The sequence below is a fragment of the Nothoprocta perdicaria genome, unplaced genomic scaffold (assembly GCF_003342845.1).
Source record: "Nothoprocta perdicaria isolate Ctin4 unplaced genomic scaffold, notPer1 scaffold_176, whole genome shotgun sequence".
Taxonomy (NCBI): domain Eukaryota; kingdom Metazoa; phylum Chordata; class Aves; order Tinamiformes; family Tinamidae; genus Nothoprocta; species Nothoprocta perdicaria.
The window spans coordinates 128,378-150,651 of NW_020454938.1; the positions used below are offsets into that span (position 1 = coordinate 128,378).

General features: G+C 44.7%; 1 protein-coding gene across 1 annotated transcript; it reads left to right on the forward strand.

The window, feature by feature from the left end:
• Positions 1–1,085: 1,085 nt before the first annotated feature.
• On the forward strand, positions 1,086–19,271 carry MTHFS (methenyltetrahydrofolate synthetase). Its single transcript, XM_026036330.1, has 2 exons — positions 1,086–1,344; positions 18,662–19,271. Exons 1-2 carry the CDS (start codon positions 1,134–1,136, stop codon positions 18,883–18,885), a joined length of 435 nt encoding a protein of 144 aa, XP_025892115.1. The 5' UTR covers positions 1,086–1,133; the 3' UTR covers positions 18,886–19,271.
• Positions 19,272–22,274: the final 3,003 nt, after the last annotated feature.

Here is a 22,274-nt window from a genome sequence, read left to right on the forward strand (position 1 = left end):
TGATTTGGGCAGATGTCTCTCAAAGCAGAGAAAGAGGCAAGGGTTAATGTGCAGAAGAGCAGTTACCCTCTAGTTATGCAAGCCCAGAACTGGGGATTTGATGTTCCCTGTTCCACAAATAAGCCCCCTGTCTCGGTTGTCTGCTGCTTTAAACAGTTTTTTGTGCGTGTGTAACATAAGCATAGTTTGCATTTAAGTCTGAAAGGACCCATTAGTATTTGTTCTGTTCTGATATAAGACACTGGAGAATGAGAAGACAAGCCTTAAAAATTCTCCTCGGTATTTTAGTTTAGAATTTAATCTGCAGTTGTGCAGAGGCATAGTGGGAGATGGATCTGTTTATGCTTTTTCACCATGTAAGCAATTTTTGTTTTCCATCCTACACTGAAGTTTCTCCTAAGTCCTGTCTAGAGCACCTCATGAAAGTCAAAAAATGGCAAACTCCTTCAGGCTCTGAAAAATGTGCTCTGGTAAGATCAGCTGTTAGACACAGCTGGTATTCGAAGCCCCGTGTCTAGGCTTGCTGTATGGAGGGYTTTTCAGGTTAAAATAAGTTAAAAAGGGGGCATAATACTGCAAGAATTTGAGCTCTGCAGTTATCACCTCTGAGGCCAATTTTGTTTTGAGCGACAACCTTATAGTATCCCATAGTATTACACCTACCTGTTATACTAATATTCCACCAAGTTACTACCTAGGCCCAAATGTGAGAAGCAGAATGCAGGAGAGGACCGTATCTCTGGAAGGTGGCAACTCCGACCAGMCTCGTCTTTCTGCAAGCGTGCTGGGCCTTGGAGAATATTGAGAATGTCAGCAGACTGTCCTCAAAATTGTTTTTGGCTGGCACAAACCTATGTTAASCTCTCTTCTCCACTGGGTGCAAAAATTTACCTATTTGATTTTGCTGCTGGTAGAATTGTTGGCTTAGGAAACACAATCATTTTATTCTCTTTATGGTATATGGTAGTTTGCATCTCTTTTAAATTGATATTTTGTTCCAGTTTTCTTTTTAATTAAAATAATCTAAATTGATTTTTTGTAAACTCTTCATAAACTCAGTGCAGTAATTTCCCTTCTAGGTGATTGGMCATCCCAAATACCAGGAATCCAAAAGAATTGCCATCTTTCTGAGCATGCCAGACGAAATCCAGACAGAAGAGATCATTAAGGACATTTTTAAGCAAGGCAAAGAGTGTTTCATCCCACGTTACAAGCCTGGCAGCAATCACATGGACATGCTAAAGTTAGCATCAGTTGAAGACATTTCTTCACTTCCTTTGACATCCTGGAATATTCACCAGCCTAGTGATGATGACAGTGTAAGAGAGGAAGCTCTTTCTGGTGGTGAGTATTTTCTTGCTACATCTCAGTGCTGTGCAGGAGTAGCCTGGAGGTCAGCAGGATCTGATAGCAAGAATGAAATGTTAGACTTTGGTCTTACGTTTTGTGGTAGAGCTGCTTAACTTGGTGGAATCAGACACTTCTTTCCCTTGTGATGTGCCAGGAGAAAACCAGTGAACCAGATCCTTCAGGGGAAAAGGAAAAAAAAAAAAAGAGAGAGAAATTACTCTCTTGATCCAGTTCTGTGCTCAGCCTTGATGCAGTCTTGGCAAGCCTGGTGTAGAGGTGCACATGAAGGAGGGAATGAGTTGCAAGGGTTTCCTTGGGCTGGCAATGMGAGTCATGGGGACTGAAAGCTTCAGCAGATGCTCTGAGACCTTTAGGTTCGACTGGAATATATAGCATATTCTGTGGAATATATAGAACTTTTGGAGTGATGTATGTAGGCTGGTGCATGAATTTTTAGAAATGTTTGATTCTGCGAATTTTATTGCCTGGATGAATCGTACTGCCAATCCAGAGCCTGACCGTGCTGAAGGGCTCCTTGGACTGAGACCTTAGACTGAAGATTAAAGGACTTGCTTGTAGGATTCGATGAATGTTGCAAAATCTTTCCTACCATTATTCTCTCGCATTTTTATTTTGATTTTATAATGCCAGCTCAGATGTTGGATTCTTCATAAGGCTGAAAAGTTTAGAGCTTATTTAACTGTAACTTATGGCATGTTGTTTTTGATCCRGAATAACCTCTCTCTTATCCTGAAATTCCCCAATTTTTACAAAATTGTAAACCAATTTATTTTTATAAATTCACATTAATTCTTTTTTCTTTTTGTAAAAAAAAATCTTTTAAAAATATCTGCAGACATCTTTAGTGATTTTGATGGAAAACTCATTCTGATTTGTTTGAAAGCTCAGTCTTGGAAAAGTTCCCTAGCTGGAAGCTTAGTGTGCAAACACACAGAATTATTAACTTTTGAAGCCAGGTACAGGAACACAGAGTTTATACGAATTTGTTTGGTTGAACTGGGCTTTGTATTTGCTTTGGAAGCTGAAGGTCACCCTTAATTCATATGCAAGGTGGGAACAGCAGCTTCCTGATGTTGAGTTTATTGGGATGTATCTTCAGAGGTGCCAGGCTGTGACCATGAGAAGACCAGGCTTTGGTACCTGGCGTGTCCAGGGGCTCCTGTTTGGTTGTGTGCAGCAAGGAATGGTCAGGGGCAAGGAGCAGCACTGAGCGACACAAACCTTGTGGAAATGCTGCCGACTGCAGGGACCTTGGGAAGAGCTAGAGGATATATTTCACACAGATCCCATGTCTCTTTTTTGAGGTGTGGGGAAGGATGAGAGTAATGCTTGCTCAGCCTTTCTTATATTCCTTTGCTTTGCCTTAGCTTTTCCAATGGCATCCTGTTTTCCTGACCGGGTGTTGTAACAACTATGTGCATTTCTGACTTTTCCTGCCTGCAGATTGCTTTCAGTTTGTTTGTATGTAGTAACTCAGTAATAATTGTGTTTGGATTGGAGAGCGGACCTTGGTCCTTTTTCCCTGAACAGGTTTTGAAGATTAGAGAGCAAGTCAGAGCTTTTACACTATTGCATAATCAAACAGAAAAAAATAAAGAGATTTTCTCCCTAGAAACGCACACTGTATTTTGATATCTCCATTTTGCTATCATCTTGAAATCTTTTTGCTACCTTTGCTTTATTTTTTGAKCCAGTTACCATATTTTTGAACTTTATTATACTATGTTATGCTGGAATGCAGATCTTGCTGCTACATCCATCCTCTATTGTTGGAATTATGCACGTATGAAACATTTATCTCTGTGATGTTATCAAATACTACGGTGCTCTGAGGCGTTTACATCGTTATAAGGAGATAACATGGTGTTATATTAGTAATGTTCCCATTGCTCRCATAGGTTGCTAAATATTTTCCAAGAAATACCCTGCAGGTACATAAATAACTCATGTCACTACTGAGTGTCTTCATTTTGCATGACAAAAAGCATAGATTTAGACTGCCCTGAAAAGTTCTTTCTTTTTTACTGGCATAATGCTATGGATAGCTCAAATATAAGACATAAGGTATAACTTGCATGTAGGGCATCCCAGTCGTCAGTAGGACTCGCAGGCTGTGTGTAACAGACAGGAATCCTTGCTTTGGACATGGTTGAATCCAAATTTCCCCCTTTCCTCTGGGGAGTTCACCCAATTTTGAATTGTTAGCCTAAGTCAAGATCTCTACAGTTTCTGTGGTCGAAGGTTTGTCATCTTCTCTACCACGCTAGAGTGACAACACTTTTCTCGTGAAATGTTACTTTCTGTAGGGTAAATGGATGCAGCAACAAAAGGTACAAAGGGGAAGGAAACTCGTTTGTGTTTGGAATGTTTGTATTTGCATAACTCATTTAATTTTGCACCTGCTGAAAGACACGACTTCTTGAACAAGCCCCTGGCATATTAATAAATACTAAATCACATGTTTATATCTTTGTCCATCAGAATTACAATGTACACTCCTATGTTTTCTTGCCCTAAGTGATACTTTTGATGACAGTTCCAGCTGCTTGCAGTAAATGTTTTACTGGAGTGTAGACACCTCGCATAACTTTGGAGGGGCTAAATCAGATAAAAGTGAACTCCTTGTTTGCTTTTTTATCACAACTCCTACAGAAGTTTAAAGGACACTTCCCCAGCAGCTCTAATYTCACTGTGGTTTAGGGAGGCGGTGTGATTCACAGGGTTGGACATGGGTTTCCTCATCTATATTGTTATTATTTTTATATCAACCTGCTCCAAGAGCTATGGATGTCAAGCTAAAATTTTCCAGCAGAAGTGATATTATTTGCAGGAGGACTTGAGAAACTTATTGAGTTTCAGATTTCCATGCGACAAAGTTCTTGGAGGGGTTTTCTTTGAAGGGAGGCAGGTGSCAAACTTTGTACTGAGGGGTCTTAGCTGGAAAACTTGGACCCAAGAGCATGATTTAAATGGTCATAACCAAATTATAGCCTGGTTATTTAGGATATGTAATAAACAACTTTTAAAACATTCATCTGGGTAACAGGGAAAGGATTTTAAAGGGTTTTTATGTATTTATTTTTTGCCAAAATATAAAAGAGTGTTAGAAATCGTGGCTCTGAATCTGCTTACTCTCATGTGTTAAAACTGCAAGAAGCAGGGTAAGGTGTACAAACATAATTCTGCTGCTTTGTCTGTGTGGTTTGGCCTGGTCCCTAAATGCATTACCATATATTCTGAGCACGTCAACTCTGGGCTCATTTGCTGCAAAAGATGAACGCTGCTTGCTGTTAACGAATGCTGCTAATGAGCATGCAGTTGGTCATTTGTTTTCTCCCTGTTCAAGTTACAGCTTCAGGCCTTTCTTTCTGTGCATTATCTTCGCATGGAGACAGACGTATTCATTTCCATATGGGTTCCTTATGGCTATAGTGTTCAGTGACTTAAAAATATGAACAGATATCTGCTGATAGAGGATGCTACGGGCTCTTGGATTCCAGCCTGGCTTGTGGGGAGGAACAGCACCCAAGAACAGAGACTCTTGTCTATTTTTCTTGTCCATGCAATGCCAGCCCTTGCCCAGCCTATCTGAATGGCCCTCTCCAAGTGACCTTCTCTGACTCTACTCCCCACTTCCTCTTGCTCTGAGTCCTAGGTTGTCATTTTGTGGGCAGACAGATGATGTAAGAAGCCATTGCCGGGAGGGAGGAGATGGGGTGCTTGGTTCCACGCATACAAATTTGCTTGTCCACATTTACTCACTTCCTTCCCCTCTGTTCTGGCTCTTTTCTCTTTTTCATTGGCTGAGAAAACTTTTGTCCTAAAAAGTGCTTCCCTACAAAGCAATACAAAAGAAGCTCTCAAACATGATTTTGTGATCATTGTTTTTGGGTGYTGCTTTTTTAGGCAGCCCTCTGCCTCCTTCCCCCTCTGCTTCCTTCTCTTCATTGCTGCCTCTCGTCTCTTGTGCGAGGCGAATGCCCAAGCAGCCACATGATGTCCCGTGATGTGCTCCACTGGCAAAGTCACCTTGCTTAGAAATGATTTAAGTACCTAATGGGTGAATGTAGGGAGGAAGGGGCCAAGCTCTTCTCAGAGGTGGCCAGTGATAGGACAAGGGGCAGTGGGTACAAGTTGAAACACAGGCACTTCCATCTCCATATGAGGAAGAACTTCCTCACTGTGAGGGTGACAGAGCCCTGGCAAAGGCTGCCCCGGGAGGCTGTGGAGTCTCCTCTGGAGGTCTTCCAAACCCGCTGTGCTCTGGGTGTCCCAGCTGGAGCAGGGGGACTAGACTAGATCATCTCTGACTAGATGATCTCTGGACTAGATCATCTCTAGCGGTCCCTTCCAACCTCAACCATTCTGTGATTCTGTGACCCCCCAGCACCACCACCACGACAGGGTTCATGTTCTCCTGTTCTCGGCTCGGGCCATCATGTGCTTTTGGAGGGGCTGGTGGAAGGCTGGTGGAGAGGAGTTGTAGAAACCAGTGACGTGGCAAGGAAATGCCAGTGAAATCTCAGTGCTCATTTCCTTCCATGTTTCAGTTCCCAGTCTGGTCTCAGTCAGAAATGCAGGTCTGTCTCCACCCTGCAGCTCAGCGTGTGGTCAGCAGCCAGGCCTGAGCCTGCAGCTCCAGGGCACTCTCTGTGGACATAAAGGCAGTTGTGAGCAAGAGTTCAAGTTCCTGCCTCCAAGTATGGAGCTACAGAGCTTTCCCCAAAGTCATTTTCCTCCTCGCTTTGTTCTTAGAAACCGGTGAACCGTTTTGTCTGCAATAAAGCAAAACATAAAAACCYTCAGCTTGGCACAGATGCCCAGGCTGGAAAGTGTCAGCCTTTGGAAAATATAGCATCTTATATATAATGAGCAATGCTGAATATTCTGCAGCTACTCTGCCAGTGTATAATATATTTTTGCSCTCAGAAATTAATGTATAAAGAAGCGGGCTCAGAGTTTGTAAGTTAATTTGGAGAGTTCCACAATTTTATGTACTGGAAATTTTAACGATGACAATATATGTGCTGTACCTACAAACTACTTAGTGAAATATTAACCAGATACTCCACACTTTTAATAAGAGTATATTTATCATGAATAACTATGGGGAAAAACACAAAGTCCCAATCAAGTGAGGAAATACTAACTGTGTTCAGCGGTGCCTTGGCTTCTTGCTGCCTCCTTTCCACCTAAATCTTTGTAAGTTGGCTTCTGAGATTAGCCTGGTTGTATTTTTCTGCCCTTATAACTTCCAGAGCAATTTGAGGCTTGCGGTAACATAAATAACATGCTGGCTGGGAGCAGAACCGGGCAGGGACCCCTTCACTGCTGGGGTTGTGTGCGGTACCTGGGAGCTCTTCGTGCAGGAAGCGTCGCCTGTTGCAAGGCCAGCGTCTGGCTGCCACCAAGCCACAATTGCAAGCAGCCCATTTACCAGCAGCTAGAAATTATTGCTGAGGGACCATTAGCCCTATTTTAAACTTTGCTGTTAGGATCTGCCTTGCAGAGGCATTTCAGTCTGCAAAAGCTCTTTCATATGTCTTTAAATTCCTACTATTTATGCATGTGTTAGCAGAGGCTGCAATTGCTGCAGAAGGGATGGCCTCGTGGTGCCATTGGTATTCTTAGTCATTCCGAATTCCAGCACAGTTCTTTACTTTTTTAGAAGTGTACCTGAAATAGTGGCACTTTTAAATGCAGTTTTAGGAGGAAGAGGAAATAAAATGGGATTTAGAAAAAAGATAATGGCTTGGAGATCCCCAGCCCCTAAATCCCCATGCACCAGAAATGTGCACGTTTTGAAACAGGAAGCGCAGAAGAGTTTAGAAATAAAGAACAGTGTAAGGAGAAACTGCTGTGATTTGAAACACAAGGAACATCTAATATGTCACCTCAGAGCCATTAGATGTGCTGTAGCTGTACGTGGAAGTATAATGGGAATGTACAAAACAATGTTAATCATTCTGAAAAGAAGCCATATAGTAAATAATACTCAGGGGTAACTGTGACATATTTAAATGAGATATATGCGGATTGGAACATGTCTGGAAGAAATGAAGTATTGGTACGGTGGAGGAAGCAGAGATGTTAAATAGTAGAGCTTAGCAGAAAAACAAAAACTACCACAAACAAGATTGTGGAGTGATTGAGGGCACTATTTGATTTTCTTTTCCTCTGGGAGACTTGATTAAAACTTACAGTACAATATATATCAAGGGATAGATTATAATTTAAAATCTTTTTTACACTGGCCATAAAAAAGAACAGCCGAGACCATGGCATGGAACAAAATTGAAAATTGAGGCTGAACTCTTAATGTAATTTATTTTTTAATGAAATGATTTAAAGTTTGGGATGAAGTTCTGCTTGGAGACAATGAGCTATAGTACTTTGATATGTGTAAGGAGAGCAAATCCAGTGCAAGGGAGGTATTAACATTCTGGGGATGAGTCTCCTGGTGCAGAGAAGTGGCTTCCTGTCACCTAACAGAGGATCAGAGCCCTGGAGAAGCCAGTGCCAGGAGTCACAGAACCATTCCAGAAATCTGCTCTGTAGCAGTAGGTACAACAACCTCCACAGCTGTAGTTCCCAGTCCATCCCCTTACAAATAAGGCTGGTGCTTTGCCTCTGGACAAGCTCATCGTTCCTGTAAGCATGGAATTTTATTTGTCCCAGGCCCCTGGCTCCGCTGCCTTGTGGCAGCAGCCAGCTGTGCTGGTTAGGGAGCTGCGGAGCGAGACTCAGCTCTCGTGCTGCTCTCAGCCTAGCTGATACCCCCTTGGCTGTGAGGAAAGCTGAATAGGGATGTCCATTTACCTTGTTGTTCACTGTTTAGGTAAACCTCTGTTTGATCAGTTGTTTTTTCCCTAAGAAATTTCATGCATTTTCTTATTCTCATATAGAAACGTTTCCAGATCAACAATATACCTACCCGTTGATCTTTCAGCCTTTGGAATTTCTCTGATGTTATTTTGGASAAAAAATAACTGAAACAGAACATAATACGCCAGGGCGAAGACATACTATGAAATAAATGTGATGGCATTGTATAAATTAATTCTTTCTGTATATACCATAACACTGTTTTTCTCATCAGCTCCCCGTGCATATCTCYTCAGCAGTTTCTGCCCAGGTGTCCCACTAGAGAGGGTTGTGACAAAAACCAGCAGGTTTTTTTTACCAGGTGAGCAGGACCCGTTCAGTGGAGCTCCTTGCGGTATCTCTGCTCAGGCACATGTATGGCAGGATCCCAGTCGCTTTCTTTGCAGGATTTTTCAAAAAAATAGGCTGAAATGCAGAAGTMAGTGTGTTTCTGTGGCATCACTCTGCAATACCTGTAGTCTCCTTTCATCCCGAATCCCCTTTGTGCAGACAAACCCACAAACACCAGTTCAATTCCAGTCCGTGTCTGCTCAGCAGGCCCTGCGGGAAGCTGGAGCTGTGAGCTCCCAGCCACTGGAGCTTTTGCTTTCAGAAAGTTCATTAAGGCTTTAAAAGGGGGCTTTGCTTTGTAATCATCTTAAGTGTCGCATCCATATTTGCCTTCCCGCATAAAACATTGGCACTTGTTAATTCCTTGCACACAGCCAAACAACTACAGCGATTGCCTCGCCTCTAATCACTTAAAGTTTAAAGAGAGGTGAAAGCAGCATCAGCAAAGGTTTTAAATTCACTGCAAGTGACTCTCAAGTGTTTTGTTTAAAAGAGGGGTGATTTTGTAACAGTGTGAATAGTAGCACGGGCATTTTCTTCTTTCCTAGATACAGGAGCCTTTCAAAAGCGAATGAGAGGGAGGCTTTCGGAGAGCGGAGCTTGAGTCGCTGCAACAAACTAGCGAAGGGGCAATGCAAACGTGCAGCTATTTCTGACCGCTTTCAYTAATCCAAACAGGTTTTTTATCTCCCTGTAATTGCAGTTTTGGAAAACAGGAGTGTCTAGGCCAAGCTTGTCTCCATTCTTCTGTGAAGAAGCCTGGCTTTGCAGGCTTGTGTGTCAGGGGCAGTTTGGTGCCAGGCTGAGCCTGCCCTGGCCTGGGCAGCTCCTGCTCCGTGTTCCCCTGCTCGGCAGTGCCTGGCGCTCCCCGCTGAGCAGGTTCAGCTCATGAATCAGGCAGAAWATGCCTTTCTTTCCCCCTTCGGTTTGTTTTCTGCCAGTTCAGTGGGCTGTTACATACTGCCTGTGCTGCCTTTCTGTGCAAATGGGATAGTGAGGAGGTCTTGGGGTAGCTGGAGAGGATGCTCCTCCTTCAGGAGCGACGTGAGGGCCTTTGCCGGCAGGTGTCAGTATTCCATAGATTTCCTGGGAAGCACCCGTGCCATTTAGGCTGTTTTCCTATAATTAAAAGCTCATTCGGGCATTAGAATCACACGCTCAGGAGAAGAAATTCTCCAGCCCAATCTCTCCAAAAATCGGAGGCGGTGGAAGCAGTGGAGGATTCCAGGAATAGTTTTGTGTTTGGGTTTTTCTAAGCTGTGCAGCCTTTCTCCGAGAAACCTTGTGATAAAACAAGCTGGATTTCTCAGCTGCTAACACATGTTAGAAACCAGCCATGGGAGTAGTGGCTCCTGCATCCAGCTGCCTCTGCATGTTCTACAGACCCTGCCTTTCCAGGGCATTCCTGGCCTTTCCATGCACCGGAGTAGCTCTTTCCTGGAGTCATGGCCATGCATTGACAGAGAAGTTGATGCCTTAACCATTTACATTTCCTAGGCAACCCAGTGTGTTTTATTGTAAAGAATCTGCTGACTGAGTAAAAGAGGTTGGAAATTTTCATAGTGATGCAGTGTGATATGYTGCAAAAATCCCCAAGTGATTCATGTGTCATATTTTGATGTAAAAATATCCAGACAGCAGTATGCAAAGGCAGAGGACCAGAGTGAAAAAAACAAAGTGCACATGCACGTGTGTGAAGTGGCAGTATTTAAATAAGTGCCCAGGCAAACACTGATATGTTCCTGGTAAGATATTAAAGGCTCTCGCATAAACACACAGAGAATTACACAAAGGTGCTGGTGTTCTATGCTGCAGCAATGTCAAGGCAGTCCAGACACAAGCAGTTCAAGTGCYGACGCCTTCGGAGTTTCTCCAAAGCAGAAGCTTTGCAGGCAGCACTAACTGGTTTAACAAAATGCATCAGTGAGGCTGCGAAGTGCCTCTAAGGCAGTTTCTCCTCCCGTCTTTGGGGTTGCTCCTTAGAAAATCGGGTTTCAGGGTATTTTGTTGGTTAAAAATCTCAGGATAGCTCAGGTGCARCCCTCAGAACCAAAACTCTTCTGCTACCCATGTTTTCCCAGTCAAACTGTTCTAACTCTTTGCTCACGTGCTTAAATATCAGGAGTGAATAGATCACTGTTCAAAGGCAGGCAATGGAAACATTTCTAAGCAATGATTTATTTTATTTCGCATTTTCAAAACCAGACGGGTTTGTAGGTGGCATTGAGAGATTATAGTTTATTTAGTGTGGTTATGCAGATCGGATGAATAATAGTGACATTAAGAAGAACTTGTTCACATTTTACTTCCTTTAGGTAGTAGACATTTGGCAGGTTCTGGAAATGAGACACTAGACCTCAGCTGACTGCAGCCTAAACCTCAGTGGGGATGAGGGTGATATTTCAGCCTCRCACAATCTTCTCACGTTGTGAAACCACCCAGAATTTGGACGCAAATCTTAACCTTATACAGCAGCTTCCCTCCTCCCGTGTGATAGGTTGTCTGCGAAATGATATTGGTGGGGGAGTTGAACACGGCTGCCTGTGCAGAGCTGACATGCACCATATCTGACTTTAGGCCACGAAATTGCTAAATTTTTCTCTTAAATTAGTTTACCATAGAAAKCAGGTGCTTACTTGATCATACCTTAGTAGCACAGGAGCCGATCCAAAGGCATTTTAGTGTGTTTGCAAGTTTATTAACAGGAGAGTGACTGCCACTCAATTGTTTTAAACCCGTATGAGTGATCACTGTCATAGAGCTTCTCAGGGAGAAGGATAAATATTTTATTATGCTGCAGTTCAGAAGGGTAACTGTGAACTGTGGAGACCGATGCTTCATGCTGACACAAAGCACTGGCATGGATGAGTAGACAGATAAATGCTGAGTTGCTCGTTGCTTGTTTGTTGATTCTGCTGATGGGTCTATTTTTTGCAAAATATTGTATTGAACTRATAGGAAAATCCATGTCAGTCATGTGGGTGGTCCAGCTACCTGTGGCACATGGACTGTGGCAGGGAAAACAGGCTGCTTGGTAGATGTGTGTGTGTGTGAAAGATAGACCTGTGGGTCGTGGGTGTGTGTGGATGTGGGATAAAACGTTGTTTTTCAGAAAGAGAAGGATGCCAAACCCGCCTGATACCTACGGTTCTCTCACACTGAAATAGGAACCAAAGCCAAAGCAAATGATTGCCCCCAAGGTGAAAAGCTTTTCTGCCCAGATGAAGGGCCGGTCTGTGCCYAGCGGTAGGCTGTGAATATACAGCTGAGTTAAACTTCACTCAAAAATGTCAAGGTGACACCTCAGGCACCGGGGATTACTGCTTGAGGAGGGGCCATGGGAGCCGTTTTCACCTGGTCGCTCCGCTGCGTCCCGGGTGCCAGCCGGCTGCGGCCGCTGGGCTTTGGCTGCCTGCTGGACAGGTTGGAGCCGCTGAAAGGGAACAGAAAAAGCCTCTCGTGGCCTCGGTGGCACTGAGGGGCTCTCTGCGGTCCGCTGTGCTGTGCAGTGCTTTCCATTTGAGTTCTGGGCTGGGATTTTTGTTTTTCGGGGCTGGCATTTTCAACTTTGTGGGCTGACATTTCGATTTTTGAGTTTTGACATTGTTAGATAAAAAGTCAGCATCTCTTTGGCTTGCCTACCTGAGAAAGAAATGTTTGTGAGCAGTTAGGAAAAGCTGCTCCTGCCAAAGGGCTGTGGCACTGCACAATTAAAAGCGTTCACGTGATGGAAACGCCTGGAGCAAAAAAGCTCATGACTGCCATTTAATATGAGCTGGTTTCCAATCTAATATCAAACAGAACCTTTAGTCCTATCAAATAACTGTGGGATCATAAGGAAACTACAGAGTGAGCGCTAGAGAAAAGCTATTTATGAACAACCAACAATAAATATCTACAAGAAAAATGAATTGATTTTTTCTCAAACTTGTGCCAGTAATTTGTGATATTTTACATTTCCTTCTTGAGGCAAGTGCGGAGTAGAGCGAGGGAAGCGGTGCCGACGTCCTGCTGCAGAGGAGCTTTTCCTTCGTGCTTTAACTCCTGGCTTCTGAGGAGATAAATGTTCATGCTGAGCTACTGCTATTGACTTTTAAGACTGTATCATGTGAGCAAACGTGAGTTACTGAATAAGGTTCCTTTCTGCTTAAGGGATTGGCTTTGCTTCCTAGCAGCCTGGCTGGGGGCAAGTTAAGCAGTGTCATTGTGTGTGTTTGTAATCGCTTGTGTTACTGGAAGAAGGCAGCATAATTGGTTCTGGATGAATGACTCTTTTTCAAATGTTTATCAATTGCAGCAAAGGGTAATGCTTCTGTCTCCTTGCTCATTAAATTAGGGAGGTGATGCTACCTGCCTTCTATACAACAAGACTTTTGCTACTGGAATATGTATGTCCTACAAGACACATGTCCCAGCGGCTACAGGGAGAGAGAACGTGGCCCCCGTAGCTCCTGCCCAGGTGTGGGGTGCTGAGCACCTGTGCATTTCCCCACCCTTGCGTTTCCAAAGCAATCCCGCCTGTTCCAGTTTACATGGAGGAGGTACCAGCCTGCACGGCGGTGTCGGGGCACCCAGTTCTGCAGAAAAGGCCCAGTTCTAGTTGTAAAGGGCAGGGGAACCGTTTTGCTGCTGCATAATTCAAACACTTCTGTGCAGGAGGTTTCCCCGGGTCTGGTGACTGACCCAGACCGCACTGTGTTAGGTGCTGAGTGAGTATGGAACTGAATGATGGTCTGTGCCCTAAGGAGTGTGTGGTGGAAAGCTGAGCCTGCCTGAGACACCTGACTACACTGGTAGGGATTAAAGTTACAGCAACAACCCTGTCACTAGGTTTTAGCCCATCCTTTACAGGTCATCAGGACTGATACTTTCAATATCAGTATCTATATTATTGCTTCCTTTTCATTCTGAAAAGTGTTTTGTTTTACTGCTGAAAGAACAAAGATTTTTCTCTGTTGCGGTCTTCGCTCCATATCTGGATTGTAAAAGGGCCAAAGGTAGTTTCCATTTCTTGTARGTGAACAGATTTTAAGTATTGCCTCTGTAGTGATTGTGCGTAGACTGGTCTGACATTGATATGGTGTGTGTTATGTAGAAAGATTCCCTGTCTCCTTAAAAAGAAAATTGATCAGCCTGGACCTGGTTCTTCATTGTCCTGCAGCTTATATAATGATTTACACCAGAGCAAAGCAGGGAATGTTCCCTGAGCACTGACCCAGAATGAGCTGCACACAGTGAAAAAACCCCAACCACCTAAGAGCTTGTTCTTGTCCAAGGTACCRGCCTGGCAGCATTGAGCTGTCTTTGTGGGAACAAGTGTAAATGAGTAAATGCGACACAAACTTTTTGTTTCAGAACATGCTTAAACTGCAAAGCAGCAGTGATGGCAATAGGAGCTGATTGCTGCGTGCCCTCTTGTAGCCTTGAGCTTAGCAGGCGTCTGTCCTGAGCRCGATTTTGAGTAGCATGTTGCTGCCCTTGGCAGGTCCTGCAGCTCCGTCTCTGCCTACTCCTCTTCAAGTGCCATGGAGACCGGATCAGGAACCTCCTGCCTCTCACCTCCATGGTCCCAKGCATCCCCAAAGCAAGTGGCAAAGATGGAGGGGAAGGTGGGATGAGAGAGGATTGCGGTTGCGTCCTCCCGGGGTGCTGGCTGCTGAGGCTGCCCTGCTGTGCAGGGCCCCCAGATTGGGGTAGCAACAGCCTGGTGAGGCCTCCTCAAACCTTGGAGGAGACAGACTTGGCTACTGCTGTCCCCTGGCACATCAGGTCCCCAGCAGTCTTTACGTGCCCCATATCTGTGCAGCTTGATGGACCCTCCTGTGATTACCCATTGTCAAGAACGCTTCAGAAAGCGCAGGCTGGCGTTTCAAGGAGAAACATCAGATTGAGGGGAGGAAAGGTAATGAGGTGCATGAGAAAATCCGTCCCTAGGGAGCGACTCAAACCTGATACCATCACGAAGGGTAATGAGAAATGCACTGCCAAACTCGGGAAATTCACGGCAGCTGCCTAGGGAAGTGAAACCTTGTATTCCTATTTCAGACAGCAGAGAGGGGCTGCTAGGGTTTGGTCTGCCGGTTAAGTCAGGGCTGCACACAGACTGCACACCTGCCTTTTGCATATGGCTCTGCCACACGTTTCCTGAGCCTTGGGCAAGTCATTTCACGTCTCTGTGCCATAAGGTATGTCTGCACAGACGTGTGCAGTTTGGTGCAAGTGAACTGTGCCTACCCACCCACACGGCGTGCTCTCAAGCTGTGACTGTATCTGTACTGCTAAATAAAACAGGGCTGTGTGGCACGTCCAGTCATTTCTTCAGCGTTGAATTTGGCCTCTCCTTTTTTTGGTCCCGTGTAATGCCCCTCTGACCCTAGAACAATACTGTGGTTTTTTGTTTTGTTTTGTTTCTCAGTTCATAATATCTTAAACGATACAAGCTGCAGAGGTGTTTTTGTAGTGAGAAAGTGGAGATTTGTGTTGCGTGTTGTGACATGTGGTGGGGAAGCCTCCGTCTGTRGCTGGAGGAGCAGGGCCTGCTCTAAGAGGCCGGGGGTAGGAGGAGGCTGCAGGGTGAAGGGAGCCAGACCAGCACGCTTCCCTCTTTACTGTTCCCGGGAATCCTGTCCCCTGGGACATGCCTAGGTTTTGCCTGGAAGTGTGAGCTGAGCGGTGCCTGGAGCGCGTTGGGAGCGGGCAGAGGGTTAAGCAGTGGGAGCCGTCTGYGCTCCTGCGAGTGAGTCACTTTCTGTCCCTGCTTTATTTATTTATACAGTGTAAGTGAAGCCCGTGTGGCYGTGTCCCCACGGCTGTGCGCCTGTGTCGGTAGGTCCGGGTGTCAGGGGGTGTTGTTTCACACAGAGCTGCACCGCTGAAGGAGCCATGGCCACAAGAGCTCACCTCACAGACACAGCAGATCACTAGGTGGCCGTCATCGTAACTCCCAACCTTGCTGGGGTACCAGGTAGCTTAATTGAAGTTCATAAGAAGCATTGTGATGCTCTGCTTGGAAGCCCCTTATTGGTGCAGTAAATGATTGCCTGGCATAGTTTTTCTACCTTTAACAACTTGCAGATCACCTAAGAGCTTTCCAGGAGGAGCATGGATTCCCTACAGCGAAAGACCTCTTGGCAATAGGTTCTTGGTTTTCCCTCTTAGGTCCTCAGAGACCCTCAGAATCCAAGAGCCTCAGAGATTCCAAAGCCTCTGGTTAACAGTTCTGGACATGGTGGGAACACTGGACATGCCAAGGAGAGGGACAGAAGTGGATGCAGCCCGTGAGGACACTCTTACACTGTCAGCAGTACAAACYGACGTGTTGCTCGATGCCCGAGCACTGCCCTGTCTCCTCAGGGATGAGGATGCAAATAGGGCTGGAGGTGCTGGCACTGCGAGGGTCGTGCCTAGAAGGACACGATGTTATTACCCTCACTCGCCATCCTGTTGATGTGCACCCAGGGCTGATAGCAATCTTGCGTGTCTGCAATCTTGGTCTCATCTGTGTGTCACCTCTCATCCTGTGGCAGATCTTCCCCCGCGCCACCGCAGGCACCACAAGAGGTTTTGCTGCTCCCCAAGTTATGAGGAGAGGAAGTGTTTTCTCCATGGGGCTCTCTGCCATTCATTCTAGCTCCCAGGATGGGATTTGGGGCTAATGCTGCTTGAASTGCCTCCAGGCTCCTTGCAGGAGCCTGTGTCATTTTTCTCCTGCAAGTCTGGTTTGGCATTTTGCTTTAATCTTCAGCTGTGTGAGTTGCATGGATATCAGACAGCGCGTTGTGAGTCAGAGCAAAGGCATTCAGCACCACAGTGCTCCACTGGAAAAAAAAAAAGAAGGTAACTATTATAGTATTTACAGCATCATTTTTCATATTTCGCAAAAGCCTATTTGAGCTATTCAGCATAAAAAATCCGTGATTGTAGAGGAGCTGACTCATTAAAATAGACTCTACTTCTCCAGAGAACCCAGAGGAAAACACTGTTCTTTAATACATCTAAATTCACTCGAGTGTGGCTTGTGCTATCAGTTAAATGACATAGAAAATATATTTTSTCCCTGCACTGTTCCTGCCAATTCCCTTTTTCTTTAGTGCTTCTGCTAACTTGTCTTCCTCCTGCCTGTGATATAAATGTAAGGAGAAATGGCACCTTTCCACTCTGCAGCTTTGCCCCTTGTGGATACTCTTACCTACCAACAGCAACAACTGCAAATGTTTTCTGCTTTTGGTCATATGAGTCACACGGAGTGAAAAAAGCYGATAAAGAATGAGCCAAAATGTGTTTCTTTCTGTTTGTCATTAGTGTTGGGTACATAGTGCTGCCTGGGTCACCCAAATACAAAAATGTCACACAAAGCAACTCACASAGAGTAATGGATGAGCCCAGGAGCATCGGAGGAAGGATTTGACCTGCAGAATCCCTATCATGGACCGTGCTAATGTGGGAGATCAGCTGCCCTCATCTTGTATGTTGAGCATCTACGTCTCCATCTAGCTCTGCTAGATGTAGGAGCATCGTGTGATACTTGCCCACGAGGCATTTGATGGTGCACCCTGCACAATCCAAAATGGCAATAGAGACCATATTTGGATTTGGGAGAAGCAGAAAAATGCTTGAAACAGCCTAGCCCTGGTGAAGGAGCAGAAGCTGGTTATGAAAAGGCAGTTCCAGTGAGAAGTAGGAAGCAGTGGATGGAGTTGCTRTGTTTGCTTCCTTCCCAGACTCATGTTAACTGTATTTTAGCCCGTGCTGGCTTTCCCTGCCCTTCTCTCTTGAAGTGCCTGTCTTCTACAGCAGCAAGTGAAGACTCTCTTTGCATTGTGAAGCAGGTGCATTGAGGGGTTCAGCGGCCGGCGCCGGGACAGCCAAGCTCATTTGTTCGCGGATGCCTTCACGAGGTGTCTCGCACTGGAAGAACAAGCCCTGCATCAGTAACGGGGCCTGCGCCCTGGCTGCCTCTGTGCTGCACCTTGCCCAAAGTGGCAGCCCTCTCCCTCTCCCTCTCCCTCTCCCTCTCCCTCTCCCTCTCCCTCTCCCTCTCCCTTTCCCTTTTCCCTTTTCCCTTTTCCCTTTTCCCTTTTCCCTTTTCCCTTTTCCCTTTTCCCTTTTCCCTTTTCCCTTTTCCGTCCGGGATGTGAATCAGCTCCCCAGACAAGTTCAGCAAACTGTAAATTCCAGCTGCCTGCATGGCAGGATGCTCCTGCCCATCTGCTGGCAAAACAAGAAAATATGGGCTAACTGACCTTGCAATTAAAGTGCCTTTTTTAAATCTGGTTGTTGGGATCTGTTGTTGTGGTTTTCCAAGCCAGCTGGATCTGTTTTGTCCATATGAATGGCCACTTGTGCAACTTGTTTCTGTTTTTTGCTGACTCTGCACCCCTGTACGCTTTCAGAAGAGTCTCAAGGAGCCCACGGGTTCCTGCAGAGAGAGGCTGTTGCTGGAGGCTCAAGAGAATGGCCTTTGAGAGCAAGGAATACGACATCATGAAGAGAGAAGCCTTCAAATTTTGACAGAAAAGGGCCAATGCCCACTGTCTGAATATATTGCATTCCAGGCCCTTTGGTTTTGAGGGGTTGAATGAAGGTTCATGACRTTTTACATTTATGTCAAGAAAATGCTCTTTCTTATGTTGCTTCTTTTCATTCTTTTTTTCCTTTATTTTTTATCTAATATTGAAGTTCATCTGATTTTCTGATCCTCTGTACATTTACTCTGTAGTTAAAATTTCTATGAACTCTGGCTATAATTTCTGCCTGGATTTAGATTCGTGATGATTAGTACAGGGAAGTGCAGGGTTAAAATGATAAAATAATTTTGTTAGAAGGCAGATTTTTTTTTCTTCCCACCTTTTCAAGGTCTAATTATTTTGCACCTGATCTAGTATGCAATTGATAAGAATGAAAATGTAAATTTACAGGTTTAGTATTCAAGGTATTTTTCATCTGATCAAAGCAGGGGAAGCATTTTGCAAAAWACAAAGCTATTTTTCTTGCTTATGTCCGGAGTTACATGGATGTGTTCAGGCCATTGGGAAATCCAGGGTGCATCCACTAACATGTGTTTCATTTTCTGCAGGGGGTCTTGACCTTATCTTCATGCCGGGCCTTGGGTTTGACAAAAAAGGCAACAGATTGGGAAGAGGGAAAGGATATTACGATACTTATCTTGAAAGGTGTGTGAAGCATCCCAGTGGAAAGCCTTACACAATTGCATTGGCTTTTAGAGAACAGATCTGTGAATCGGTGCCTGTGGCAGAAAATGATGTCCCAATAGATGAAGTCCTCTATGAAGAATGCTAAAGGTTGTCCTGAGGCCAGCTCTTCTGCAGAGTGACCAGCTAAAGACTTCAGATCTGTTAATTGCAACTTCTTAATAGTCGTGTTTGACTTGGAGAGCAATAAGGTTGTTACTTTGATTTGAGCAAAAGAAAACTATACCTGTGATCACAGTAACGAGGACTGCATGGATTTGCATCCAATTGGAAAATACCTGATGTGAATTCTTGTTCTAGAATCAACAGAAACATGAATGTGTGGCTGTCTGTTTATTATGGTAAGGATCATTTCCTCTCCTCATACATTGGAGCACCAAGTTACTTGATATTCAGCAGTTTTATTGCTCCAGTTTAGAGCTGAGCTGTCTACTAATGACATTTCTTGATACATTCTGGGATCAGATTTTTTTTTATGGCAAAAGTTAAGAACACTGTCCTTTGTACTTGAAATTATGTATATCCATCAACCAAAACAGAGACCACCAAATAAAACCTATAGTGAGGTAGGCAAAAGCTCATTTGGTTGAGAGAAAATCTTAACTGATTTTGGTGTCTACAATAATTTCGCTAATGCATTTGGCTTCTTAAAGATGTCTAATAATAAAGAGTTAAAAACAGCAACCATGGTTTTGTTATAAATTTATTTCGTCTGAATTTAAAAATGTCTCATCATCTGAAAATTGGTCAGTGAATTCTCAGTCTGAAGATTTCTTTGTAAAATAATTCTCAAGAATTATTTTAACCTCTATAATTTTGTACATGAGCCATTCATAATATCCCGGAATAATACAGGAAACATTGGTGCAGTGTTAAAGGACAAAGAGAAGCTAAGAATTACACAGAGCAGTTTTTGTGGAGCAGGGTTATGGGTGGGAGGTTTTATTTACCCCAGGGCAGATAAGAGCAGCGCGTATGGTCGGTGTGATGATGTCAAGGAGCAGGTTGGGGGAAGACGGACCCGCTTTCGTCCTGGCCACAATAAACAGTTTGGAASAGGCCGGGGGAGACGTGCCAAACCTCTCGGCCTCGTGCAGGTGGGTGGCGATGGCAGCGGGTCCTGCRGGGCCTCTCGTGGGACCGACGTGGTGGCCCCACAGCCTCGCGGTGTCCGTGGCTGCACCCCAACTGAAATACGTGTGCCCACAAAAAGGCACCACCCRCTCAGGGAGACAGCACTGGGGTTTAAAATAAATCTGAGTTTGGGGAATTAAAATCAAACCACAGGTAATAGTAATTGGAGCAGAATACTGACTTTCTTGCCTTCCTGCACTGTTTATAATCCTGCTTGCCTTCCTCAGCGTGACTTCACTCCTTCTATGCATGTTTAGTTCCTCTTTCAACTAGTGAATCAGTGCATTTATTTTAAGCAAAATGCTCAGTGTCATCATTAAAAAAATCCATGAATTCTCAAGGACTATCTGCAGAGCTGAATGCCCCTAGGACTTCCTAGACAATAACTGTCTGTATTCAGCCCAGCTCTTTTCAACAACTGCATGTTTCCATCCCACCAAAATCAGTGTATACTTTTAGTGCTGTCCTGGCATGAGGTTTAGCCCTGGCAGCCTGACTGGGATCCCGAGGAGTAACTGTGTCTTTGGCTGGTGTGAGACCTAAGCTGGGCTGTGTTGATGCTGCTCAAGTTCTGCTCGAGGTGCAAAATGAAGAGGCCAAGTCAGCATAACGGAAGGAAATCAGAGGATAACAACCTCTTGCTGTTACATTCAAGCAAGGGGCAAGTCATGATGTTTGGTTTTCAAATGTGGAAAGTGGATTTTTTCGTCCCTATTTTATCAGAATGCCTTATGTCACATCAATCAAGTGGCTACTGAGGAAGCACATATTTTGTCCAAAGCCTCAGGGCCTTGTGGCTTTGCTTTTCTGTGGCATTCTTTATATAAGAGGTTTATTATTATTCTGTAGCCAGTTAGATATGAGTTTATTCACAAATTTTTACAGCCTTTTTGAATTAGCTTTTGACCTGGCTGACCGTGGCTTGATTTATTTGCTAGAATAAGGGTGAGCTTGACTGATACATATTTCACACCAGGTGATGATGGGTGAACAACTGTGTTTGAAAAGCAGGTGATGAAGAGATTCCCRAGCCAGCTCTACCAGTTGCACAGAAGCAAAGGGCTCGGAGCTGAACATTCACTCGTGTACTTTGCTGTGCGGGAGCTGAAAATCAGGGAGGAAATCAAGATGGGGAATTTGGATGCAAAGTGTAGGTTCCTTGTCCAGTACAGGCTGGGGTAGGTGCCAGGCTTSTCCTTGTGGGCCAGCAGGAGTTGGGGGAACTGATTGGTAGAGAAGACACAAGCTTTGAAGGCCGTCAAGGCTTGAGGCAATGGGTGTCCCCAGACTTATCCCAGTTCCCATTTCAGTACCATTCGCTCCTGCTCTCGTTCTTTTTGGCTACAGCTGCAATGGGAGAGAACTGGGAARTTGCTCCATGTACCGAATTAATGGGAATGGGAAGAGCTGCCACTTTGTKTCTTGCTGGCCCCTCTGGGCCAGGAGATCATCCCGGGCTCCTTGGCCGGCAATTGGAGCCGCAGGACCCTGGCTCGCAGAGAGAGCTCCTACCGTTTGGCTGATGGGCAGAGCAAAAGGGTATTTATGTATATTGTCCTGAGAACCATGGAGCTAAATAAACGTGACAGCTTTCTTTAGACATCTGAACCTTGCTGCTGTCGCTTAGGGTTTTGCTTTTTGCCACAAAACACGAAATCGCTGTCAGTTTGATGGTATATAACAGTGTTTCTGAAGCACAGAGGTTAGCGGGTTGGTAGGGGCRTCAGAATTATTTACATTCGCTCTGCATAAAATGGCACTTGGGGAGCAAGGCAGGCTGCCAAAAGGAGAGGAATCAGGATCGTCTGGTTGCTCTCTTGTATCTCTCAGCACTACATTGTCAGGATGGAATTTATAAAAATGGCTCCAAAACAGTATCATCTTTCCCCAAATGGACATGCCCCGTCTGTTGCAGTGATGTTGTTATTGCCATCCTCATGACAAAGCGTCCATCAAGCTCTACTTTGTTTATAAACAAATCTGCCTGCCCTGCATTGCGAATGGATAATTTAAGGAGAAAATATCATTACCAAAGGAATCAGTTAATTATATTTCAGGATCCCAGCAGGGAATGCTATCTCAGACTATTCAGTCAGATCTGACCAGTGGAGTTATAATTAAAAAGTGTCCCCAGGGAGGAACTTGTAAATTATTTACTGTAACGGGCTTTTCCGGTCTCTTTTAGTTTAATTACACATTCGGAAAGAGAAAGGCCTCAGAAACAAATCAGCGAAGAGGTTGAAATGGCCATGTTGGAATCACATTCATCGCTTGGAACATGAGCTCCAGGTGACAGGATGGGGCAGATGTTTGGGAGCTGCTCGTGCTGCGCAGGCYGCTTGG

What these genes read in the sequence shown, in the direction of transcription:
- MTHFS (XM_026036330.1), top strand. Translation starts at nt 1,134, where the DNA reads ATGCCAGACGAAATCCAGACAGAAGAGATCATTAAGGACATTTTTAAG. An exon ending in AGAGGAAGCTCTTTCTGGTG is followed by an intron (nt 1,345 to 18,661) that starts GTGAGTATTTTC and finishes CATTTTCTGCAG; the next exon opens with GGGGTCTTGACCTTATCTTC.